The sequence below is a fragment of the Triticum urartu genome, chromosome 7, assembly GCF_003073215.2.
Source record: "Triticum urartu cultivar G1812 chromosome 7, Tu2.1, whole genome shotgun sequence".
Taxonomy (NCBI): domain Eukaryota; kingdom Viridiplantae; phylum Streptophyta; class Magnoliopsida; order Poales; family Poaceae; genus Triticum; species Triticum urartu.
The window spans coordinates 340,052,571-340,079,347 of record NC_053028.1 but is presented as its reverse complement, the minus strand read 5'-3'; the positions used below and the strand labels follow the sequence as shown (position 1 = coordinate 340,079,347).

The 26,777-nt window shown below is 45.1% G+C and overlaps 2 protein-coding genes across 9 annotated transcripts; one reads left to right on the top strand and one right to left on the bottom strand.

The window, feature by feature from the left end:
- Window positions 1-2,189: 2,189 nt before the first annotated feature.
- Window positions 2,190-22,026, bottom strand: LOC125523310 (RNA-binding NOB1-like protein). 8 transcript variants are annotated; one of them, XR_007290165.1, is made up of 5 exons: window positions 21,263-22,016; window positions 21,024-21,122; window positions 16,835-16,924; window positions 16,280-16,329; window positions 2,190-2,249 (listed from the first exon to the last, which is right to left on the bottom strand). XR_007290165.1 is itself a non-coding variant. In XM_048688358.1 (3 exons), the coding sequence occupies exons 1-2, from the start codon at window positions 21,603-21,605 to the stop codon at window positions 21,109-21,111; spliced, it is 357 nt and encodes a 118-aa protein (XP_048544315.1). In that variant the 5' UTR covers window positions 21,606-21,965; the 3' UTR covers window positions 16,348-16,924; window positions 21,024-21,108. The 8 variants fall into 8 exon arrangements, 1 of the variants encoding a protein (XP_048544315.1); XR_007290166.1 differs by lacking the exon at window positions 2,190-2,249 and adding an exon at window positions 2,966-3,028; XR_007290164.1 differs by lacking the exon at window positions 2,190-2,249 and adding an exon at window positions 2,980-3,044 and having other exon boundaries at window positions 21,263-22,015.
- A 327-nt stretch (window positions 22,027-22,353) lies between these two features.
- Window positions 22,354-24,797, top strand: LOC125523372 (U-box domain-containing protein 15-like). Its single transcript, XM_048688418.1, has 4 exons — window positions 22,354-22,815; window positions 22,911-23,027; window positions 23,107-23,541; window positions 23,675-24,797. The coding sequence occupies exons 1-4, from the start codon at window positions 22,477-22,479 to the stop codon at window positions 24,716-24,718; spliced, it is 1,935 nt and encodes a 644-aa protein (XP_048544375.1). The 5' UTR covers window positions 22,354-22,476; the 3' UTR covers window positions 24,719-24,797.
- Window positions 24,798-26,777: the final 1,980 nt, after the last annotated feature.

The following is a 26,777-nucleotide window of genomic DNA, read 5'->3' as shown; positions in this document are numbered from 1 at the left end:
CTGGGCTATGCGCCAAGCAATATTTTTGGCGTTCACTCTCCTAACACTTGGTGTTTGACAATTGGTTGACGCCGGTTGATACTCGAATGAATATAGGCACTTCTTCTTATCAACATCGATGCTTGTTTAAGTGAACTTTGGTGTACATAGCAGCAGCATAAGTACCTGTCCATTTGTCTTTTTGTGCAGTCCTACTGAAATCACCCGATGTAATGATTTGCCTGCGAGTTCAGGCTCCAAGTTACTCCTTCTATGAAATCGGCAAACAGTAGCATACAAATTACCAATACATATGACAAGCACAATAATAATCAGGATAAAGACCAGTACCAACCTGTGTGAGGTAGCATATCAATTACTATTTCCTTTGACTGGAAGCCAAGATAAGCCAAGCGACTGGCAGCAAAGGAAGAATGCAAGACGAGATTAGCGACTAATGTTGGGGAACGTAGTAATTTCAAAAAAAATTCCTACGCACACGCAAGATCATGGTGATGCATAGCAACGAGAGGGGAGAGTGATGTCTACGTACCCTCGTAGACCGAAAGCGGAAGCGTTAGCACAACGTGGTTGATGTAGTCATACGTCTTCACGATCCGACCGATCCAAGTACCGAACGCACGGCACCTCCAAGTTCAACACACGTTCAGCAGCCCGATGACGTCCCTCGAACTCCGATCCAGCCGAGTGTTAAGGGAGAGTTTCGTCAGCATGACGGCGTGGTGACGATGTTGATGTTCTACCGACGCAGGGCTTCGCCTAAGCACCGCTACAGTATTATCGAGGTGGACTATGATGGAGGGAGGCACCGCACACGGCTAAGAGACGATCAACTTGATCAACTTGTGTGTCTATGGGGTGCCCCCTGCCCCCGTATATAAAGGAGCAAGAGGGGGAGGTGGCCGGCCTAGGAGGAGGGCGCGCCAAGGGGGGAGTCCTACTCCCACCGGGAGTAGGACTCCTCCTTCCCTTGTTGGAGTAGGAGAGAAGGAAAGAGGAGGAGAGGAACAAGGAAAAGTGGGCAGCACCCCTTGTCCAATTCGGACCAGAGGGGGGGGCGCCTCCTTCCTTTTGGCCTCTCTCCTCTATTCCCGTATGGCCCAATAAGGCCCATATACTCCCCGGTGAATTCCCGTAACTCTCCGGTACTCCGAAAAAAACCCGAATCACTCGGAACCTTTCCGATGTCCGAATATAGTTGTCCAATATATCGATCTTTACGTCTCGACCATTTCGAGACTCCTCGTCGTGTCCCCGATCTCATCCGGGACTCCGAACTCCTTCGGTACATCAAAACTCATAAACTCATAATATAACTGTCATTGAAACCTTAAGCGTGCGGACCCTACGGGTTCGAGAACAATGTAGACATGACCGAGACACGTCTCCGGTCAATAACCAATAGCGGAACCTGGATGCTCATATTGGCTCCCACATATACTATGAAAATCTTTATCGGTCAGACCGCATAACAACATACGTTGTTCCTTTTTGTCATCGGTATGTTACTTGCCCGAGATTCGATCGTCGGTATCTCAATACCTAGTTCAATCTCGTTACCGGCAAGTCTCTTTACTCGTTCCGTAATACATCATTCCGCAACTAACTCATTAGTTGCAATGCTTGCAAGGCTTAAGTGATGTGCATTACCGAGAGGGCCCAGAGATACCTCTCCGACAATCGGAGTGACAAATCCTAATCTCGAAATATGCCAACCCAACAAGTACCTTCGGAGACACCTGTAGAGCACCTTTATAATCACCCAGTTACATTGTGACGTTTGGTAGCACACAAAGTGTTCCTCTGGTAAATGGGAGTTGCATAATCTCATAGTCATAGGAACATGTATAAGTCATGAAGAAAGCAATAGCTACAAACTAAACGATCAAGTGCTATGCTAACGGAATGGGTCAAGTCAATCACATCATTCTCCTAATGATGTGATCCCGTTAATCAAATGACATCTCATGTCTATGGTTAGGAAACATAACCATCTTTGATCAACGAGCTAGTCAAGTAGAGGCATACTAGTGACACTCTGTTTGTCTATGTATTCACACATGTATTATGCTTCCGGTTAATACAATTCTAGCATGAATAATAAACATTTATCATGATATAAGGAAATAAATAATAACTTTATTATTGCCTCTAGGGCATATTTCCTTCAACTAACAGGAAAGGAAGGAAGCTGTCGAGGCAATGAAGGACCCAAAGTTTTTGTGCAGTTCCACCAAAATCGAGCATCCCTGTTGGCACATATATTGAGAGAGTGAGATTACTGTAATAGTGGGACTAGTTGATGAAACATACACTAACAAATAGAAGCACCGCCATTATCTTAACGGGTAAAGTTAGCATTCCCTCCCTGCTCCACCACATGATTCACCTCATAGACAAACATACACACGTACATGATTCAGCATAGGGTGCTACTAAAGATTTGTTTAACTCCGACAGGAAAATTAGGCAGCAATAAATTAGTGGTACTTAAGTACTCCTAATTAATTAAGTGAGACATCAGAAGTGGAAGGGCTCCTTGGAGGATCATCTCACATGTAAGGTAGTCATTGCCGGAGCCCTTGAATGGCCTCAACTGAGGCCTCTGGCTTCAGCAAGATCGCCTTGCCACTGTTTACTCTTCTTCTTCTTCCTCTTCATGCTCTATTTCTCAATCTCCTCACTAGTTGGTGAAACCAAGTACATGATTGGGCTTCTATTTGAGAATTGGTTTTGTCAGTGAGGGAGTACAAGTGTACTAGTAAAAAATAGCATTATTTTCTCATGGCAGTCGCAAAATAGAGATGAACACATGCATTAAATATCATTCTTACCTAAAGGAAGGTTATCGTGCCAATATGGATGATGAGGATTGGAACACAGATCTCCCTTTGTGCAGTTCCACCGAAATGAACCAACTGTTCCATTGTAACATTCCAGTTAAACAGCACAAAAGTCACTTCTTTTAAGAAGAGTTTTGTGTAGTGCACCAAAAGGTCACAACAGCAACCAGGTGAAATGGATATCCCTGTTTGCACAAAAAGCTAGAGGGAACAGTCAGCGTTTCAAACAATTACAGGCAAAAACATTTGGCTAAACTTGTCATGGCTTATAACAGTGGCATGGCTTCATTTTTACTAGGGGCATTAGATTAAGAACAGCTAAATATTTGGTATATGGGCATGGGACAGTGGGTGCACCAGCAGTCCAACACCATGTACCTAAACAGGGGCATAAAGTGGTTATTCATAGTTTGTTGCACCGAGAAACAAACATCCAAGAAACATATCTGGGTTGGTCCCATTTTTGTTCATTCTAGCCACCTACTGTTATGTGTGGATAGCAAATCTAGTCCTGGTCATACCACTGTGTACAGCGTTACCCCTATATTTCCCTTTTCGACCAAGAGACCGGTTGGATGACCAGCCTGTACTACTTTCACCCCCTTTCCTTCCTGTTTTACCAAGTCTGATGTACTACATACTAAATTCCCCCACCCCCACTTTATTTCTTGTTTGAACCAAGTGCAAGATTCGACTCCATGAAGTAGCTTTACCTCTAACAATAGAAGAAGAAAATAGGTGACGTTGGACCATCCGATCGAGAGGGGCAACGAGGTAGAAAATGATGCACATGCAGCGACGTAGCGAGCTGCGGAAGTAGAGCTAAGGCGGTTTCGAAGGAAGATGTACCTGAAGGTCGTCGGGATGTGGATATGTGGGCGGCGGGAGGCCGGATCCGCCCACACTAGGGCAACAACGAAGGGATCGGAGGACCTCTCGCGCCGGCGCTCGGCCAGAGATAACGGTGCGGCCGGCAGTGGGTCTCCTCCCTCGTTGTCGACGACGGCCTAAACGCTGCTCGTCCTCCCCTTCACTAGCGGAGGGGGATACGTCCGGATCTGTAACCAGCGGTGAGGATAGAAACACAGTGTTTTTTGAAGGGAGAAAGACAGTGTTACCACCCCTATCTTGTTTAGATCTAGAGAGGATGAGAGTGTGTGAATAGAGCAACCCTAGCAAGCAAGCGCGGAGGCTCCGGCCTATATATACGTAGTGGGGTAGTTTTCCTTTTTCACTCCATCAAAACAATCGTTTAAATTGTGTACTACGTGCCAAGTCACCATTTTTTTAGTTGTTGATTGTTTTTTGAGATAGCTACCCGCTTGTTCCAAGTGGTGTTACGGTGTGCCAGGTCGCACTTTGTATCGTTCAAGTTTGGTACAAGTCCCTCCATTAAATGAACAACCACCCCCTCGTAAAAATTGTGAACAAGCCCACGGCTAAAATTATCGGAAACGTGGGTTGCCCAACATGAATTATTATTTATATTTTCTACTCCCTCCGTTCCTAAATATAAGTCTTTTTAATTAGCCACACCTAAGACAAGAATTTGTTTTATTAGCAATGAACCCCACATGTCATATACACAAAAAGTGTGGCAAGATTCCCTTAGGCAAGCCAAAGTGTATCTAACAATTTGAGCAACTCAAGTTAGGCAAGTGTGGCAAGTGTGGGAAAAATAATGTGGCAACATAAGACAAACATAGTCACAATTCAAACAGCCCTAATTTTTTGTGACATGCATGAAAATTTGGTTAGTTAAATGTCAAAATTTGGCAAGGTGCATCAAATCAACACATGCAAGTATCAAAAGGGAAGTCACGGATGCATGCATGCGTTGTACTCGCTCGTTTCCAAATATAAGTCTTTTTAGAGATTGCAACAAGTGACTACATACGAAGCAAAATATGTCTACATACATCCGTATGTAGTAGTCCATTTGAAATGTGTAAAAAGACTTATACGAAGCAAAATTCTTGGTCGGCGGCGTGCTCGACATCAGCGCGCCTATCGCCGTGTCGGTCGTCTGCATCAGAGCGGGGGCGTCCCCACTGCTGCACTACGTGGCCAAGCTGTGGGCGAACGGCCCGCCGGGGGAGCCCAAAGGCAGGACCGACGCCGTCAAGGTGTAAATGGAGGTGACAAGCAGCAGGGATCCCGGTGACGTCGCCATGCAGGAGCTGACCTTCTTCACAGTTCCGCCCAAGCTGCTGGCCGGCGCTAAGCTGGTGTCCCTCCACATTCAGATTGACAAGCTCACGTCCTAAATGATTCTACGGTGCCTTTTGTTTATCTTAGTAATATGCTAATATAGGGGTTAGCTCGGTCTACTTTAGCTTAAGAGATGGTGGGTTTTGGTGGCGATGCAGCAATTACCTCGACATTAGATTAGCAGTGAAAGTAATTTCGAATAGTCGAATGGATATTTTGTGTCTGTTGGATATAAAGATCCTTTGGGTAAGAAGTAGCAGCTTATATGCTTTTTTCGAAACGGAACAGAATTTTTGTTAACATGCACTAATATTTTTGGAATGGACGTCGGGCTGTAGCTAGAAGGGCGGTTGGGACGCGGCATCGGCCCATACCGCGGTGACCCCCGATTGGGACGCACCGATTGTGGATTTTCTCCCTCGCCGATGTCGACCGCGTCTACGCAGAACATTGTTCCCTTCCCCCAGCTACGGGATCAGGCCGGATATGTGACCAGCGGTGTGGCCACTGTCGTTCTATGGTTGTGAAGAGAGCAACCCAAGCAAGCAGGCTTGTAGCTTAGGCTCCTGCTAGTGTATATATAGTAGTTTTCTTTTTCTCTCCATATCAACCATTTTATATTGCGTACGTGTCATTGAAGAGTGAAGTGATGGTTGCTTCTTCTGACTAACTTACCGTGTGATTTGACTGCTCCTTTAGTGGCCCCTACACATACTCCCCCTACGTGTATGCAACACAACAGTGTAAACATGGACGCAAAAACGCGTGCGACGCCCTAATGCATGCATGTCCAAGCACACGACGGAACACACACGGTCACGCTCAAGTGCTCAACTACACGTGCATGCACACACATACTCAGCCAGGGTGAGCTAGTGGCCGTATAAACACCGGAAAATGTATATATTGAGCGCAATGAGCGTATTATGAAGTCCACTAACCGTATTTTTACAAATATATAGTGACAGACAGCGTATTTATCTCGTTTAAAATTAAGCCATATTAACCGGAGAGGAGGCAGTATGGACTAGCATTACTTTGCTGTGTCCCGTCAACTTGCCAAACGAGGAGAAGCTTGCAGGACGGGAGAAGCTTGCACGCGGTGGATCGCAAGACAAGGAGAAACTTTTGACTAATGCAAGTTGTCCTTCGCTCAGGCGGTGGACGTGCAACAGTTAATTCGGTGTCAGATTGCCAGAAGCATACACTATACTAGTAGTACTATTATTGTTGCACTTCCCGAAAAGGCGAACAGCCAAGCGCAAAGTTTACTAGTACTAGTACTACTACTATAGTCTATAGAGGTAGTACTAGGAACCGGATGGAGGAGCGTCTACACTCTTATTATATTTTAAAATGTGATAAAGCAATCTTCAATACATTTGGTTCTCTTCGAGGGTTCTCGCATGTGATAATGGAAGTTGATTTCATGGAACACTCGCCACAATTCTCGCCATATCCTATTACAAATAGGAGCGCTCGTTAATATTTCCTCTTTTTTTGTTATTCAGCATGTAAACAGGTCAGCAAACCTTGCGGCGCATCTTTGTGCGAACCGTGCTTGCTGCATTTTGAATGTGGTCGAGAGCTGGCTTGATGAAACACCTCGCTTCCTACTTCTTTTTTTGCGGGGTACCTCGCTTCCTAGTGACCAGTGTCTTGGCTGATCGTCCTAAGAATGCTTATATATATGAATAAAGCTCTCTCATTTACCCGCAAAAAAGATTAAGCCATATTAACCGAAAAGGAGGGAGTATGGACTAGCAGTACTTGTTGGTGTGTCCCGTCAACTCGCAGAACGAGGAGAAGCTTGCAGGACAAGGTGAAACTCACTTATGCCTTTTGACTAATGCAACGTACCCTCGCCCAGGTGGTGGACGTGCATCAGTTCATTCGGTGTCAGATTGCCAGAGGCATACACTATAGTACCGAACATGCGGAGTACCATCATTGTTCGACTTCACGAAGAGGCGAAGAGCCAAGCGCAAGGTTTAGTAGTATGAGTAGTACTAGTACTAGAACCGCATGGTGGAGCCTCTGTACTCTTATTTTTTTAATCTCTGATAAAGTACACATTTATTCCGGAGAAGGGCGGAAAACGCCAGCCCAACATGTAATGATGATATCGATCAACCATGCTTGAATATATCTTGGCCTCCGTGCGAGCCCGTCTGTGTGTTCTCGCTCCTCGTCTCTCTCAAGGAATGGCGGGTTGGCCATTTTGCCGTCAATTGAGATCGGTTTGCTCACACTCCAGTCCCACATGTCAGTGATATGCCAAGAGGAGGTGCGTTGATCGACTGGCCATACGAGTACTTGGTTTTGCACCTTCATACTACTCCTCCCTCCATCACAGTTTATAGGGCGTGCTTCATTATGATGCATTTCTCTCAATGCATTCCCACCATCAGAGAGACTTTAGATGCGTTTGGTTTAATGCTCAATTAATTAGGGCGTGGTAACCGCAATTTTCTCTCGATGTAGTACTACGGAGTGGAGTACGTGCATGCATGTGTGTACCCGGGGTGGAAGAACTGCATGCATGTGTGTACGCATTATTTCCTCTAGTAATAGACGTCGTGCTATAACAACCAATGCTATTTTTCAGGCCGATCGCTAGTTGCCTTAGTCCTAGAGATTTTCTCTTTTTCTGAAGTGCGCTCTATAAACAATGATGGATGGAGTAGTATGAGCGGATTCAAAGAAGAGCGTATTGATGGTTGCTTCTTCCGAGCAACTTACAGTGGGAAAGGTGGGGCTTATGATTTGATTGCTCATTACTCACTATTAATGCGGCGCAACGACCGGTCTGAGTCTCCCATGCGGCTGTGCACTACCTCCTCGGTTCTTAAATATACTCCGGAGTATTTGTCTTTCTAGAGATTTCAACGAGTGACTACTCAAATATTTGTCTTTTTAGAGATTCAAATGGACTATTACATACGGATGTATATAGACATATTTTAGAGTGTAGATTCACTCATTTTGCTCCGTATGTAGTCACTTGTTGAAATCTCTAGAAAGACAAATATTTAGGAACGGAGGGAGTACACATACGAAGCAAAATGAGTGAATCCACACTCTAAAATATGCCCATTTGAAATTTGTAAAAAGACAAATATTGTTGATGACAGTTGCGACGACAAAAAGAAGCATATTCCTTATCCTAAGGGAAGATAACAACACGGTTGTGTTTGTCTAAAACGGTGTGAGGACGAGATTGCAATACGGAAAGTATGCCGGACGAGCTACGTTTTGTGCAAAGAACTATGGAAGATCCACATCAGCGACGTGGGAAGACGGGCAGTGGAGCAAGGCCGGAGGGGATATCTGGAGGTCGTCGGGGTGTAACTAGGTGAGCGGCGGCGGGCGGAATCTGCCCATACTTCGACATCGAGCAGGTGGCGTAGGCCCTACCGTGCCGGAGCTTGGTCAGAGAGAACGGCGTGTACCGCAGATCGAGACGTGCTGCCTCGGTGCTGTCGAATGGAGAAACGATGCACGTCCTCCCTTTCCAACGGCGGACGGGATGCAGCCGGATCAGTGACCAACGGTAAGAGAGAGAGAAGCCACCGCAGCCTTGTGTGAGATACTTTGAAGAGAGACAAACCAGGCAGGGAAGCTCCATTGTATATAGTGGAGCGGACTACCTTTTTCTCCATAAAAATCGTATCATATTCTGTGTGCGTGACATTGAGCGATATAACTTTATTTAAAAATAACGCACCAACGCATCAAGTCAAACTTTGTTTCGTGCACGCGTGGTACACGACCTACACGTGGGCTACCATTTCGTACAGAAATGAGCTTCACCATGTACCCGCGCGGGTGTGGCTGGGCACAAAGCGTGAGTACGTGTGCACGGTGCACCTATTCTCTTCTTCTATACGTACACCACCTACGTGGGGTTGTGTGAGAGAGATACAAACATAGAGAGATATAATGTGTGGGTTCATGAGAGTTTTTTTAGGGGAGGGGGGTCAATCAAAAAATGTAACATATGCAATGTGTGTGAAATAGAGTCCTGGATATATCATATATAGAGAGAGGGGGCGATCCACGAGAAGAGCGTGGAGGTATCATCGACTTGAGGTGTCCATAGAATCGAAGAGACTGATGATGTGTGTGTGTGCGCGCACGCAGTCATAAAGAGTGACATCGAATTTGTGTGTGCCCACGTCAAAAGTATGGAGTGGCTGGCCTACTAGAACAAGAGAGGGGACAGGTGCGGTTTGTCACTGTGGCATGGATACCTACCTACAACGCTCGACTATCGGTTTGTGGTGGGGGGAGGGAGGCCTAATTAACTATAGAGGTACAATGGCTGGTATATGTGTGGAGGAGGAGAGAGGCCTACCTCATGTATTAAGGGAGATCGATCTACCTCGTGTATTAAGGAAGATCGATCGGCATCCATGCATATGTGTAGGAGAGGAATAAGGTTGGGAGAGAGACGGAGCTAGAGTGTGATGATTATTTATCGTCGTTGTAAAGGAAGAGGACATTTTGCGAAAGAATGTCAATCTCAGCGTGTGATGATTGCTACTAAGGATGGTGGGTATGAGTCCGCTAATGACTATGATGAGAAGACTTTGGCTCTTATTACACATGAAGAACACGGTGGAGACGATTCTGATCATGAGACGCAATACATGGCTGCTGAAGATGCTGACAGGTATAAATGTTTAGTTGCTCAACGTGTTTTGAGTGTGCAGTTCACACAAGCTGAGCAAAATCAGAGGCATAATTTGTTTCATACAAAGAGAGTTGTGAAGGAACGTTCTGTTCGCGTCATCATAGATGGAGGGACCTGCAATAACTTGGCTAGCATGGAGATGGTGGAGAAGCTATCTCTCACCACAAGACCACATCCACATCCTTACTACATCCAATGGTTCAACAACAGCGACAAGGTTAAGGTAACACGTACTATTCGTGTGCATTTTAGTATTTCTACATATGCTGATTATGTTGATTGTGATGTGGTGCCCATGCAAGCATGTTCCTTATTACTTGGTAGACCATGGCAATTTGATAAAAATTATGTACATCATGGTAGAAACAATCAGTATATTCTTGTTCATAAGGATAAAAATATTACTTTGCTTCCTATGACTCCTGATTCCATTTTGAAAGATGATATTAATAGAGCTAATAAAGCTAAACAAGAGCAAAGTAAGAGTGAAAATCAGATTGTGGTAAAAGAATTTGAGCAATAAATGAAGCCTAATAATAAACCATCTAGTGTTGCTTCTGAAATTAAATTGAAAAACTTGCCACCAAATCTGATATTGATGATATAGATGTTAGCAAATCTGTTTGCTACGCTATTGTGTGCAAAGAGGCATTATTTTTCATTCGAGGACATGCCTTCCTCTTTGCCTCCTGCTGTCACTAACATTTTGCAGGAGTTCGCTGATGTCTTTCCACGAGACGTGCCACCGTGATTACCACCTATTTGAGGGATTGAGCATCAAATTGACTTAATTCCCGGTGCATCATTACCCAACTGTGCACCATACCGTACCAATCCAGCAGAGACGAAGGAGATTATGCGTCAAGTACAAGAACTGCTCGACAAAGGTTATATACACGAATCCCTTAGTCCTTGTGCTGTTCCTATCATTTTAGTGCCGAAAAAGAAGATACGTCACGTATGTGCGTTGATTGTAGAGGCATTAATAATATTACTATTCGTTATCGTCATCCTATTCCTAGGCTAGATGATATGCTTGATGAATTGAGTGGCTCTACAATATTCTCCAAAGTTGATTTGCGTAGTGGATACCATCAAATTCGTATGAAATTGGGAGATGAATGGAAAACAGCATTTAAAACTAAGTTTGGATTATATGAGTGGTTAGTCATGCCTTTTGGGTTAACTAATGCACCTAGTACTTTCATGAGATTAATGAACGAAGTTTTACGTGCTTTCATTAGACGATTTATGATAATTTACTTTGATGACATATTGATTTATAGCAAATCTTTGGAGGAACATTTGGAACATTTACATGCTATTTTTATTGCTCTACGTGATGCACGTTTGTTTGGTAACCTTGAAAAGTGCACCTTTTGCACCGACCGAGTATCTTTTTTTGGCTATGTTGTTACTCCACAGGGAATTGAAGTTGATAAAGCCAAGATTGAAGCTATTGAGAGTTGGCCGCAGCCCAAAACGGTCACACAAGTCAGGAGTTTCCTTGGCCTCGCTGGTTTCTATAGGCGTTTTGTGAGAGATTTCAGCATCATTGCTGCACCTCTCAACGAGCTTACAAAGAAGGATGTGCCTTTTGTTTGGGGTACCGCACAGGAAGAAGCCTTCACGGTATTGAAAGATAAGTTGACACATGCTCCTTACTCCAACTTTCTGATTTTAATAAGACTTTTGAGCTTGAATGTGATGCTAGTGGAATTGGATTAGGAGATGTGTTATTACAAGATGGCAAACCTGTTGCATACTTTTTTGAAAAATTGAGTGGGCCTAGTCTAAACTATTCTACTTATGACAAAGAATTATATGCTCTTGTTTGGACCTTAGAAACATGGCAACATTATTTATGGCCCAAGAAATTTGTTATACATTCTGATCATGAATCTTTGAAACGCATTAAAAGTCAAGCAAAACTGAACCATAGACATGCTAAATGGGTTGAATTCATTGAGACTTTTCCTTATGTCATTAAACACAAGAAGGGTAAAAAAATGTTATTGCTGATGCATTGTCTCGTCGTTATACTATGCTTTCACAACTTGACTTTAAAATATTTGGTTTAGAGACCATCAAAGATCAATATGCATGATGCTGAATTTAAAGATGTATTACAGAATTGTAAGGAATGGAGAACTTGGAACAAGTTCGTTCTTAACGATGAATTTGTGTTTTGTGCTAACAAACTATGCATTCCAACTAGCTCTGTTCGTCTTTTGTTGTTGCAGGAGGCGCATGGAGGAGGATTAATGGGACACTTTGGCGTCAGAAGACGGAGGATATACTTGCTACACATTCTTTTGGCCAAAGATGAGACGGGATGTTGAGCGTTTTGTTGCTCGCTACACTACATGTCAAAAAGCTAAGTCACGACTCAATCCTCATGGTTTATATATGCCTTTGCCTGTACCTAGTGTTCTTTAGGAGGATATATCGATGGACTTTGTTTTCGGTTTACCTCGAACAAAGAAGAGGAGGGATAGCATATTTGTTGTCGTGGATAGGTTCTCGAAAATGGCACACTTTATACCATGTCATAAAAGCGATGATGTTGTTAATGTTGTTGATTTGTTCTTTCATGAAATTATTCGCTTACATGGTGTGCCAAATACTATTGTTTCAAATCGTGATACTAAATTTTTTAGCCACTTTTGAAAATGTTTATGGGTTAAGTTGGGGACTAAACTGCTTTTTAGTACTATTTGTCATCCCCAAACTGATGAACAAATTGAAGTAGTCAATAGAACATTGTCTACTATGCTTAAGGCTGTTTTAAAAAGTAACAAGAAAATGTGAGAAGAATGCTTGCCTCATATTGAATTTGCTTATAATGGTTCATTGTATTCTACTACTAAGATGTGCCCTTTTGAAATTGTGTATGGTTTCCTACCTCGTGCACCTATTGATTTGTTGCCTCTTCCATCTTCGGAGAAGGTTAATTTTGATGCTAAAGAACGTGCTAAATTGATTTTAAAAATGCATGAGTTAACTAAGGAAAACATTGAGCGTATGAATGCTAAATATAAACTTGCTGGAGATAAGGGTAGAAAACATGTTGTGTTTGCACCTGGAAATCTTGTTTGGTTACATTTGCGTAAGGATAGATTTCCTAATTTGTGCAAATCAAAGCTAATGCCACGTGCTAATGATCCTTTTAAGATGTTAGAGAAAATAAATGATAATGCATATAAACTTAAGCTGCCTGCAGATTTTGGGATTAGTCCCATTTTTAACATTGCAGATTTGAAGCCTTATTTGGGTGAGGACGATGAATTTTCGTCGAGGACGACTTCATTTCAAGAAGGGGAGGATGATGAGGACATCAATACCATTGTTACACCCACAGCCCCTACTGCTGTACATACTGGACCAATTACTAGAGCTTGCGCACGCCAATTGAATTATCAGGTACTTTCGTTTCTTGGTAACGATTCTAATGTTCATGTGAATATGATGCTGCCTATGTTGGATACATTTGTTTTGCTTACAAATGAAGGGCCTAACTTGGACAAGAAAGATAAACCTTGGAGCAAGTTCAAGCATGGAGATGATGGCATGCGCAAGGGAACAAGAACGGAGTTACAAATGATGATTACATGACTGAAGCCACCATAATGAGTGCATGAAGCATGGGACGAAATATACAAGATGTCACTTTATAAATTTCGTTCAGAGGCTATTCTAGGTGTTGCGTCACCTTATTATTGGGCCAGGCCCATGTATTTTCGAAATACTTAAGTATAGGCTGTTTTTAGAGTCCTTATGTGTGGGCAAACAAGATTTAGGGTTGGTTTAGGACCCCTCCACCAAGGGCCACGAAATTCCCCCTCTCTCCTCCATATATACAGCCCTTAGGGCATCGTTTAGACTTTGGGTTTTGTTTAGATTAAAAATTCGCCATAGCTGCAGCTTCGCGTACTTCGTTTGTGTCAAATAACCAGACCAAGAGGTCACAGAACCCCACCTTGATCAATAAAGCTTTCATCTTATATTCGCAATATTCAGATTGCAATCTCAGTTTCTTGCTTGTTCTTCGTTTGCCTGCAGGAAACAGACCTTCGTGGTCAGGTTGATCATGCTCCGGCGTGGTCAATAACCTCTCGGAGTTGGTTCAGCGATTGCTAAGGCGCGACGTCCTCGCACGTTCGTAGTCGGATCGTCAAAGTCGACTTCCTCCAAAACGATAGCCACCATCTCATCGAAAGATGAGACACCTTTGCCCCTATCAATGCAGTTCCAAGCAGAGCGTCGTGGTGGGATCAACGTGTGAAGCAGAGTATATAGCTGCTTCGGAAGCAGTAAATGAAGGAGTCTGGATGATGGAGTTCATATCCGATCTTGTTGTAATACCTAGTGCATCGGGTCCAATGAAAATCTTTTGTGGCAATACTGGTGCAATTGCCTTGGCAAAGAAACCCAGATTTCATAAGAGAACCAAGCACATCAAGAGATACTTCAATTCCATCCGCGATCAAGTGAAGGAGGGAGACAGAGATTTGCAAGATACATACGGATCTGAATGTTGCAGACCCGTTGACTAAGCCTCTCTCAGGATCAAAACATGATCAACACCAAGACTCCATGGGTGTTAAAATCATTACTATGTAATCTAGATTATTGACTCTAGTGCAAGTGGGAGACTGAAGGAAATATGTCCTAGAAGCAATAATAAAGTTGTTGTTTATATTTTCTTATATCATGATAAATGTTTATTATTCATGCTAGAATTGTATTAACCGAAAACTTAATACATATGTGAATACATAGACAAACAGAGTGTCCCTAGTATGCCTCTACTTGATTAGCTCGTTAATCAAAGATGGTTAAGTTTCCTGACCATGGATATGTGTTGTCATTTGATGAATGGGATCACATCATTAGAGAATGATGTGATGGACAAGACCCATCCGTTACCTTAGCATAATGATCGCTTAGTTTTTCTGCTATTGCTTTCTTCATGACTTATACATGTTTCTCGGACTATGAGATTATGCAACTTCCGAATACTGGAGGAACACCTTATGTGCTATAAAATGACGCAACGTAACTGGGTGATTATAAAGATGCTCTATAGGTGTCTTCGAAGGTGTTTGTTGAGTTGGCATAAATCGAGAATAGGATTTGTCACTCCGTGTATCGAAAATGTATCTCTGGGCCCTCTCGGTAATACACATCACTATGAGCCTTGCAAGCAATGTGGCTAATGAGTTAGTCATGGGATGATACATTACGGAACGAGTAAATAGACTTACAGGTGAAGAGATTGAACTAGGTATGATGATACTGACGATCAAACTCGGGCAAGTAACATACCGATGACAAAGGGAACAACGTATGTTGTTATGCGGTTTTGACTGATAAAGATCTTCGTAGAATATGTAGGAACCAATATGAGCATCCAGGTTTCGCTATTGGTTATTGACCGGAGATGTGTCTAGGTCATGTCTACATAGTTCTCGAACCCATAGGGTCCGCACGGTCCGCACGCTTAACGTTCAATGACAATTTGTATTATGAGTTATGTGATTTGATGTACCGAAGTTTGTTCGGAGTCCCGGATGAGATCACAGACATGACAAGGAGTCTTCAAATGATCGAGACATAAAAATTGATATATTGGAAGGTTATGTTTGGACACCGAAATGGTTTCGGATAGGTAGGCATTTTCTGGAGTACCGGAGGGTTAGCGGAACCACCCCAGGGGGGGTTAATGGGCCTTCATGGGCCCTAGTGGAAGAGAGGAGGCGGCGGCCAGGTGGAGGCACGCCCCCTCCCCCCAAGCCCAATCCAAATTGGACTAGGGTTGGGGGGCGGGCGGCCCCATTTCCTTCTTCTCCTCCCTCTCTTTCCCCCTTCTCCTTCTTGGAATATGAAAGGGGGGGCGAATCCTACTTGGACCAAGAGTCCAAGTAGGACTCCCCCCTTGGCGCACCACATCTTGGCCGGCCTCATCCTCCCACCTCATTTATATACCTGGGAGGGGAGCACCCCAAAGGCACACCAAAGTTTCTCTTAGCCGTGTGCGGTGCCCCCCTCCACAGTTACACATCTCAGTCATATCGTCGTAGTGCTTAGGCGAAGCCCTGTGCCGGTAAACTTCATCATCACTGTCGCCACGTCGTCGTGCTGACGGAACTCTCCCTCGGCCTCAATTAGATCAAGAGTTCGAGGGACATCACTGAACTGAACGTGTGCTGAACGAGGAGGTGCCGTACATTCGGTACTTGGATCGGTTGGATCACGAAGACGTTCGACTACATCAACTACGTGACTGAACACTTCCGCTTTCGGTCTACGAGGGTACGTGGACACACTCTCCCATCTCGTTGCTATGCATCTCCTCGATAGATCTTGCGTGACCATATGAATTTTTTTGAAATACTGCGTTCCCCAACACATAGTTCTATAACTACTGCCATGGTCTACATAGACGCAGTCATGATGTCCAAGATTCATGCATGATGTTTATATTAATAATAAAAGAAAAAAGAACAAGTTTGTGAGGATGATATACCTACTGCTTGCTTTACTTCAATGTTTTAAACTTTTGTTAGCTAGCAGCTCCTGAAAAGAAGAAGGAACAGGTCTTTATTTGAATTTATTTGAGTTTATTTGGAATTCTTCTTCTAGTCTTACTACTACTGTCAACATTCAGTTTTGACTGTAAGGTTCGAATTTTTATTCTGAACATGATGCAAGACCGCAAGGTTCTAAGCATTATTAAGACTAGTAGATCATCATTTTATTTTGAGTAATGACACAAGTTGTTACCTTCTTCGAGTAATTAAGGTGCGGGACTTATCAGTGTAGTAGTTTACACGTGATGATCCAGCCTTATGGTTGGAACAACAACAGCAGGAAGATACAGATCAACTACAGTAGTTTACCACAACAACACTAGAGTTGTAGAAGTTTACTTGTTTGTTAGGACAAAAACATCTAAATTGAGCATCTACAAATTCAAGTTGGGGAGGTTGATGCCCTAGGTCTCCTCCATAGATTAGACAAGCAAGATGAACCACTATCCTAGTAACTAACAAAAGATAATTTCAATATTCAGAATGTGTACCTGTACTAGTTGTCAACAAGAAATACAGTGAAAGTTGAGATGTACTCCTGGCCCCTGCTTTTGTTTGCTTTTTAATTCCTGGCCTAGTCCCTGCAAAAAAAAGAGAGATGTAGTAGGACCTGTAGTTGCTGAAAACAAAAAAAAATATGTATGTAGTAGAAAAGGATGCTAGCTTCAGAAAATTAAGTTAGCAGTATATAGGATCATTCAATTAGATCATTGACAGAAATTTGTGCAAATCCTAGAACAATCTATATAAAACAGTTGACAGCTTCAGAACATTCAGTTAGCTTATGAACAATGAGTACTTTTAATATCTACTTTTCCCTTTCTTGGTTTCTTTGCTTTTTGTCTAGGATTCTTCATGGCTTTCTTGTTATAATTATATGCTAACCATTCATCTCTTGTATACGCTTGTTATGAGATCAGCAGGAGCACACAACTATGGATTTGAACTTGATCCCAGAAGAGATGGATGAAGCTCAACAAGAAGAACAAGCTCATCAAGGTGACACTATTGATTTGAACTTGATCCTGGAACAGGAGGATGAAGCTCAACAAGAAGAACAAGCTCATCAAGGTAACACTATTGATTTGAACTTGATCCTGGAAGAGGAGGATATAGACATTGAATTGAATTGGTTTCCTGAAGAGGAAGAAGCTCAAGAGGCACAAGAAGATGCAGAATTGGAAGAAGCTCAAGAGGCACAAGAAGATGCAGAATTGGAAGAAGCTCAAGAAGCTGATGCACATGGCAATCCAAGAGGGAAGGACCTGTCAGACAAGGAGAGATATAGTGTTTATTTTGCTCTACGAGTAATCGAGCTTAGAGATGGACAGGTTCACCTGTATGACAGGGTGCTCATTGCGAATATGCGGAATGTTCACGTGCGAACAGTTACAAGAATATGGAATCGAGCGAAAGAACAACTTGCAACAGGCCAAGAAGTTGATGTTTCAACTAAAAAGAAGAACAGTGGTAGAAAGAGAAAAGAGCTAGATCCGGCGAGAACAACGACAATCCCCCTGAATAGAAGAACTATTCGGTCTCTTGCAAGGTGTTTAGGGGTTCCCCGGTCGACCCTACACAACAGGTTTGAATTGCAAGAGCTGAAACGCATCACGAACAAAGTCAAGCCCTTGCTGAAGCCACACAACAAGATAGCGAGACTCAAGTTCTGCATATCCATGATGGATGAAAAATGGATATCAACCCCTTGGCCCAGTTTCAAGTCAATGAACAATATGGTCCACATAGATGAAAAATGGTACGATATGACCAGAGTCACGAATACTACTATGTACTGCCTGAAGAACCAGAACCAGAGTGTACCGCCCAATACACACAGCATTGGCAAGGTAATGTTCTTAACCGATGTTGCCAAGCCTCGCTACACCAACGATGGGAAACTAACATTTGATGGAAAAATTGGCACCTGAGCATTCGTGGTAGAGATTGAGGCGCAAAGAACCAGCCAAAACAGAGATCGAGAATGATAGAGATGAAATCAGTGAAAGTAACCATGCCCGTCTGTAGAGATTACCTGATCAATAATGTTATCCCTGCAATACAAGACAAGTGGCCCAACGAAGACGTGGGCACAACAATTTTCATCCAACAAGATAATGCGAGACCACATGTCCTACCTAATGATGCAGGTTTTCTAGAAGCTGCGCAACAAACGGATGTAGACATTCGACTATTACAGCAACCGCCTAACAGCCCCGAGCTTAATGTTTTGTACCTTTGTTTTCAATGCTCCCTCCAATCCCTAACCGACTGCAGAGCACCTATGAATATCTAGGAGTTGGTACATGGTGTAGAGGAGGAGTTTGAGAATTATGATGCACATAAGTTGTTCAAAAGCTTTATCACACTACAAGCAGTAATGGTTGAAGTCATGAAAGATCAAGGAGGAAATACCTACAAGCAGCTGCATCTATACAAGGACCGTCTACAAAATGGTGGAGAGGAAATAACCGATGTATATTGCAGTGCAGAGCTAATTACTGACACGATGGCCATTATAGAACAAGGGGAATAGAGCTCAGGAAAAGGAAAGGGAAATGAAAAGAAATGATAGGAGTATGTCATGTGTCATGTGTATGTCTTGTGTATGTCATGTGTCATGTGTTGTGTCATGTGTATGTCTTTGTGTCAGGTGTTCAATGAGAAAAGATTGGAGTGTGTCATGTGAATTATTTGATTTTCTTTGAATTTACTTGATTTAATTCAATTTATTTGAATTATTTGGATTTATTTGTAAGAAGAAGAAGAGATCCTTCTTCTATGCTAGGAGCTCTTCTTCTTATTCTTCTCCTTCTCCTTCTCCTTCTTCTCCTTCTCCTTCTCTTCCTTATTCTTATGATTAACAGGAACATGGTGTAGTCTGAGAATTCATATCCATTTTGCACTCTTGATAGCAGTGATTTTGTTAGGTGTACTCCAGTAACAGGGAGCAGGTTGGTATTTGCACAGTAATGGCAAGATGCAAAATGGTGCTAGTAAATTCAGTTCTGCAAAAAACAAGACTGAAACATGGCAGTGTTGAACATATCCTAGCACTATGTCGCTGGCTTGTCGCAGCTGACGACACTACTGACTTACTTGCTCCGTTCCATAATATAGTGTAAGAAATACTCTTATGGAACGGAGGGAGTAAAAGAGATGAAAATGTCCTCTTACTAATTACCAGCACTCGGAATCTGCGATCGTGTATAGAGAGGCAAAGCTAAAATAGTTTTTTTAACGAGGCAAAAGACTTATTTGAATTAATTAGGAATTATTGGAATTAGCTAGAATTATTTGAATTAGCTATAATTATTTGAATTCGCTAGATTTATTTGAATTAATTTGGGATTATTTGAATCAGCTAGATTTATCTGAATGTATTGGGAATTATTTGAAAGCCTAAAAAGCAAGCAGAGAGCAGAGCACTGCAACCTCCTCTGAAAGAAAATATAATGTCACTGGAAAGCCTAAAAAGCAAGCAGGGAGCAGAGGAGTACAAGAGTTGATTGATGTTTCTTTTGTTGAAGTTACCATGTTTCTATAAGGAATGGCCATCATGTTCCTCTAGTTAACAAAATGAACAAGGAGACTTTTAATCTCTCAGAAGTCACTGAAGCATCTTTTAATAATCTGTAAGGAACAGACTTTTTGAAGGGAAGAAGATTGGTTTCATATAAAAGGTTTTCTTGAATAGACTTTTAAGCTCAGGCAGTAGCTCTAGGCAACACTATAATACATAATTTGGCAGGCCTCAAGTAAGAACTGCAGAATTATTTTGTCACCCAACTTAAATAAAATTTGGTTCCATATAAAATTTAAATAAAAGAGCACTTTGGCTCCATATGATAGGAGTATGTAGCTCCATATGATAGAAGTATGTAGTCGAAATAATCATCTTCTTAGTTGAAAGCCTTTAATTCACATAGTCATAAAATTTCTACACAAAGATTGGACAGGCAATATTCCTAAGATTTCTGCAATTACAATATATCTGATCAATGCAAATTAAGCACTCATGGAACAAGTCTATTTGGTCAATGCAACTATGTGGTGCTAGTGCATTTGTCTTTGTGGTTGGGCACAATTTCGCACAATCTGGTCATCTGACCAAAACAAAAGGTGGCCAGATGTCTTGAGATGCTGTACCGTATTCTGAATTTCTTTGAATTTCTTGAGATGCTGCAGATGGTACATGCTCTTTTAATTACTCATGTATTTGAGGATCCAAACAGCTTTGCCTACGGTTTAGAACAAGTCAAATGGTCAAAAAATTCAGTTTGCCGTTCCATATAAATATTCAGAGTAATTCACAATCTTGTCTAACATGATATTTTCCGAATATTCAGAGTAATTCAGTTTGTTGTTTGGTTCACACTGGCATATGCACCTTGTTGGAAGAAAATATTTGCAAATTTGGTGAAAATTCAAAGTCAAGACTGAACATTCAGTGTTGAGTGTTAACACAACACTCGCATATGCACCTTGTTAGAAGACATGATCAGTTTTTAGGAAAGACAAGATTTACTAATTTAGTTTTTAGGGAAGACAAGACTGAACATTTAAACTCTGGAAGCTGGCATTTAGCAAAGACTTAATATACAAATTCAGTTTTTAGGAAAGACAAGATTTACTAATTCGGTGAACATTCAGTCTGAACATTTCTGAATCTACACACACCTTGCTCAAAATTGATTTGCAGGGCATCCTGTTGGCTGCCTCCCTTCATCAACATTGGGCCGGTCTTCTTCCTGGTGCAAACGGTTCAAGCTGGCCCTACTGAATACAACAATGCAAAGAGCATCAAGCAGTAATAGAGAGCAGAGAATGGAAACCCATGAAAGTGCAGAGTTTAAGCTCTATTCAGCAAATGAAAGCAGCAGTGCGAGGCGCTAGGCTGGCTTAAGTAAACATTCGACCTCTCTTGACGAACTCAGGGGCTGGCTCGACGGTCTCGACGGGGGTGGGCAGGAACGCGAGCCTCCGGCGCGCGGCGTCGCACACCTCCTCGAGCACCGTGACCAGCCGGCCCGCAGTTGAGGAGAGCGTGGCGCCGCCCGAGATGACAGCGTTGGCGTCGACGACGGCCACGGCCAGGCCGCTCGAGTTGGCGCAGCTGGACACGATTCGTCTCACCGCCTGCGCAGACGATTTGTTGGCCACCGTCCCCCGCTGCGTCGTCGCGGCCGCGCCCCACGCCATGGGGGCCGGGGCGGGGGTGGGAAGGTCGCGTCGCCGGCCGTCGGGCCGAGGGCCAGCCATGCTTCTTCCATCAACGCTAGGAGGGAGGGGGTGGCCGCCAGCAGGAGACGCGGCGGGAGGAAGAAGAAACAATTTTTTGGGTGAAAGAGGGAAGATTCGCGAGGCAGGCAAGGGAGTCAGGGGAGCTGCGCGAGGCAGAAGGGAGCGGCGGAGGAGGCAGCTGCGGCGGCGGCGGAGGACGCGCGGGAGAGCAGGGGAGTAGCACGGTGCAGGGGATCTCCGGCGTCCATGCGTCTGTGTCTGAGCGGCGGACTGTCGACCGGAGAAGACGAGGACTGCAGGTTGCGACGGGAATTAGGTGGGGGTGTTTTAGTAAAATGGCCACGGAGACAATTTTTCCGGGATGAAGGGAGTATGTTGTAATGATATTCACCTTGCTATGTGCTCGAAATGTGATTCTGCCCCAATCATGAAATCTTTACGTGATTGGGATAGAATTACATCTTAAACGCTGCAGACAGTTTAGGTCTTCGAGTTGCTTGATCCAACGGCCCAAATCGCATCAAACAAATGAAATGGATAGTTAGATCTTCCAAATTGCTAAGAGAGATTGGGGCTCCTGTGGTTCTTGTTTCTAGATGGAATCAGTGTGTTCCGGTTGAAAAAGAAAAAAAATATGGGTGTCTAATTTTGTAGGGAGTACACATCTTATGCAAACTGCATGAACTTTGTAGTATTTTTCATTTTTAAGGCTTGTCTGGACGAGAGAAGAAGCGCTTCCCAGCGATTTAGCGCGCAAAAAGCATTCTCCATCGACCGAGTCTCCTCATCCCTTGTTATTTCTGGCTTTGCCTTTCATGCTCTCGCCTCCGTTTCTCTCACGCGCGCCTCTCGTTTCTCCGTACGCAGCTCGCCAACCGCTTGATGCCGCATGCCCCAACCGGCGCTGCCACCGTCGGCGGCGGCCACCGCTGACCCCGAGCCATCCGGGACCCGGGCAAGGGAGATGGACGACGAGGACCTCGTGGAGGAGCTCCTCGCCACCGTCAATTCGGCCCGCGCTTACTCGAAATTCCGCCGCACGCAGCGAAAGGAATGCCACAACCTTCTTCGCTGGCTGCAGCTCATCCTTCCGCTGCTCGAGGAGCTCCGCGACTCCGCGCCCCGGCTCACCGATGATGCCTACCGCCGCCTCACCCTCCTCGGTCGGGCCTTGTCCGCCGCGCGCCGCCTCCTCCGATCCTGCAACGACGGCAGCAAAATCTTTCTGGTCCGATCAGATGGCCATGCCCAGATGTCTTTCTCCTAGCCCCTTCTTGCCATGCGTGGCCTTGACCAATTGATTTGAGGCCAATCGATTTTCAGGCGCTGGAGAGCGAGGCTGTGCTGGGGAGGTTCCGCGCTGTGTACGAGAAGATGAACTCTGCGCTGGATGGAATGCCCTACGCGGAGCTCGCCATTTCCGATGAAGTCACCGAGCAGGTAAGTGCATCATCAATAATGCTCCTCCAAGCCATTTACGTACGGATCACACAATCACACATATGATCCTGTTGATTAGGTGGAGCTGATGAACGCTCAGCTGATGAGATGCAAGAAGAGAACGGACACGCAAGACATAGAGTTGTCAATGGATCTCATGGTGATACTCCAGAACGACAAGGACGAGGAGAGGAATGCGGACAGGGCAATACTGGATAGGCTGGCCAGCAAGCTGGAGCTGCAGATGCTGCCGGATCTGAGGGCGGAGACGGTGGCCATAAAGAAGCTGATCAACGAGCGGAACGGGCAGCATGCGGACAGCACAAAGCAGATCATCGAGCTCCTCCACAAGTTCAAGGCGATCGCTGGCATTGACGAGAAAAATGTCCTCGGTAGCGAGGTCTTCGTGACCAAGTCCCTCGACAAGTGCCCCTCGTTGATGATCCCGGATGACTTCCTCTGCCCTATCACGTTGGAGATCATGACGGATCCTGTCATTGTCGCCAGTGGACAGGCACGCGCATTGCCGAATCTTGATTCCACTTGCTTTAGTCGTAGTACAACAGATGAACCATGTTCAAAAGGAAATTATTGTTTTCCTTTAAATATTTTTTGGTTTAGATAAGAAGTTGGTTTGAAATATGCAGACGTACGAGAGGAGAAGCATCCAGAAGTGGCTGGACAGCGGGGAGAGGACATGCCCGAAGATGCGGCAGCCATTGGCGCACCTTTCGCTGGCGCCCAACTACGCGCTCAAGAACCTGATCCTGCAGTGGTGCGACAAGCACAAGGTGGAGCTGCAGAGGAGGGAGCCGGAGCCCGTGGCCGAGCAGGATGGGCACCCGAGAGAGGACATCCCGTCGCTGGTGGAAGCGCTGTCGTCGATCCACCCTGACGTGCAGCGAAAAGCGGCCAAGAAGGTCCGGATGCTCTCCAAGGAGTCCCCGGAGAACAGGGCTCTCATTGTTGGCAATGGCGGCATCCCCGCCCTGATCGGCCTGCTGGCCTACCCGGACAAGAAGGTGCAGGAGAACACGGTGACCTCGCTGCTGAACCTGTCCATTGACCATGGCAACAAGCTTCTCATTACCAAGGGGGGCGCCATCCCGCTCATCATCGAGATCCTCCGGAACGGCAGCGCGGAGGGGCAGGAGAACTCGGCGGCGACGCTCTTCAGCCTGTCCATGCTCGACGAGAACAAGGCCATGATCGGGACCCTTGGCGGCATCGCGCCGCTGGTGGAGCTCCTGACCAACGGCACCGTCCGGGGCAAGAAGGACGCCGCCACGGCTATCTTCAACCTCATCCTCAACCAGCAGAACAAGGTCAGGGCCACCCAGGCCGGCATCGTCCCAGCGCTAATGAAGGTCATCGACGACAGGAGCCTTGGAATGGTCGACGAGGCGCTCTCCATCTTTCTGCTGCTGTCGTCGCATCCAACCTGTCTTGGAGAGATCGGGACAACGCCATTCGTGGAGAAGCTCGTGCAGCTTATCAAGGAAGGCACGCCCAAGAACAAGGAGTGCGCGCTGTCCGTCCTGCTGGAGCTGGGATCCAAGAAGCAGACGCTCCTGGTGCACGCGCTCAGGTTCGGCCTCCACGAGCACCTCTCACAGGTCGCTAAGACTGGCACCAGTAGAGCGCAGAGGAAGGCCAACTCTCTCATTCAGATAGCAAAAAAGTGCTACTGAATGTGAGAACCATTTGTACCTGTCTGTAATTCATCTCGTTTTTGATAGAAAATTTGTTGAAAATCCATGATCAACCCTAGGGAGTCTGTCGCGTGGTGGATTCACTACCCACACCTCTTGAGGACTTTCACGCCCCTGGGATATCACATTCTCACCACAGGCAACTCAACTCTATTATTCACAACTATAAACTTGGTAGTACACATTTTTTTTTGAGGGTGGTAGTACAATTTTTTTGGTGACCACTCCCGCTGCATTTCTACCTCTTTGCTGCTTGGTAGGCTCGCGAGAGAGATCCAATTTAAGGGAGAAAAATCTTATACGACTTGGGTCGTACGCCCCGTCATGAGACCCGCTTCCCTTGCTGACAGTTGGCCAAGATGAATCTCGAAGCGTTTTGTAATATTTGGGAAGAGGAATGGAAGTTTAGAGTAGGGAGTTGTATTGAGATTAGATATGGGATGATACGATCTTTTGTTTGGCACATAATAGGAATTATATGTGAGATTTGAAGAGAATCTGTATTTCCTTGTTTGGTTCATGGTAATCAGCGAGGAACTAGACATGGGAAGTTAACGTATGTTATCACAATACAAAGGCAAACTGAACCACATGTTTTGTGCTTGCTAGTGATGGCTCCACTTCCCCTCCTCCCTCACGTTTCCTCCCCCCTCTCCCCCCTCCCATGCGCCCTCGTCGGCAGATGACGCGTCCCCGCTCCCCTCCCTGATCTGCTCTGTCCCCGTCGTCTCCTCCTCCCCGCTTCCGGAGTTGGACTGCCCCCTCCCCCCCGCCGGTCGTGGCCTGCCTCGGGCAAATAGGTTCTAGGCCTTGGGCGACTACGCATCTGACACCGAAGTGGATGACCCGCCTCCCCGTTGCTGGCCTTTCCTCCCCTCGTCGTGGCGCTGCGTCCAAGGCTCGTAAGTTTGCTCCGGGTGGGCGCGGCCGCGTGCCTTCGCCGGCGGTGGCGGAGGCCTGGTGGTGTGTGGCTCGCCGCCGGGGTTGTAGATCTGGTAAGCGCTTGCGATCTGTGGTTCCCCTCTCTCCCCCGCGTCTCTGTGTTGACCCTGGCTCGGTCCCTTGCTCGCCGTCGGCGGGTTCCCCGCCCCCTCCCTTCCCTGGACAGTCGTTGGGGCGGCGTCCAAGGCCCTCTTCGCCGCGATGCGGGGGCGGCTCATCGGCGGCGGCGTCGCGGCGTCGGGGGGAAACCCTAGGCCAGGGTCTCCCGCTGGTGTGGATCCTGTCGGTGGGCCGTGGCCAGGATGTTGGGCTGTCTGGTTCGCGGGGCCTGGTGGCCCCTGTGCTTTCTGACTTGGATCTTTTTCCTCCCTTGCCCTCGGGTGGGCCGAGTGGGTCGGTGGCCCGCTGGCTTGCATGGCCCCAGAGGGGCGGCCCAGTGCCCCTCGCCTTTCTGGGTATACTAGCACATATGCACGTGCGTTGCAACGGGAGAAGTAATTGACATGTCCATAAAAACCTATATCAATGGACACAACAACATCCGGATGGTGCCACCTCATGACAGCAGGAATACGCATGCCGAGGTTGAAATCTACTTCCTCCTTTGTTGTGGTTATGTCATGAAAGTCTTAAAAATAATTATTAACGCATGATTGATGGACTCCGGAAGGATTAAGTTCAAAAGCTTAGAAAACAAAATAATAATAATGAGGCAAATTTGACCTACACTACCACAAATTCAACATGAGTCAAATGAACCACATATTGTAAAAAATTAGGCTAGCTATGCAACTACACTGGAGAAACAACCATCGTAAAACCAGAGATTCGTCCATGAAGCATGATAAATGTGCTCTCTGTTTGCAGAAGTTGTACTAAATTATGAGGCAGGACTTTCAACACCTGGGTGCCCCTACACCCTCAACAAACAGTAAATTCAAAATAAATTGAAAAAAAACCTAAAACTTTGAGAGATCAAACATTCTATGTTTTTTGCAAAGTTTCGGCTACAAAAAACATACGAGGAGCTCTCGGCTAAAAAAAATCACAGTTCAAAGTTTATGTGCCAGAAAAAGTGTGCCAACCAGCTCTTGCA

Excerpts from the sequence above, each read along its gene's own strand:
- LOC125523310 (XM_048688358.1), bottom strand. The coding sequence starts at position 21,605 with ATGGCTGGCCCTCGGCCCGACGGCCGGCGACGCGACCTTCCCACCCCC.
- LOC125523372 (XM_048688418.1), top strand. The coding sequence starts at position 22,477 with ATGCCCCAACCGGCGCTGCCACCGTCGGCGGCGGCCACCGCTGACCCC. Across the intron at positions 22,816-22,910 it reads ACGGCAGCAAAATCTTTCTG|GCGCTGGAGAGCGAGGCTGT; the intron begins GTCCGATCAGAT and ends ATCGATTTTCAG. Across the intron at positions 23,542-23,674 it reads TCATTGTCGCCAGTGGACAG|ACGTACGAGAGGAGAAGCAT; the intron begins GCACGCGCATTG and ends TGAAATATGCAG.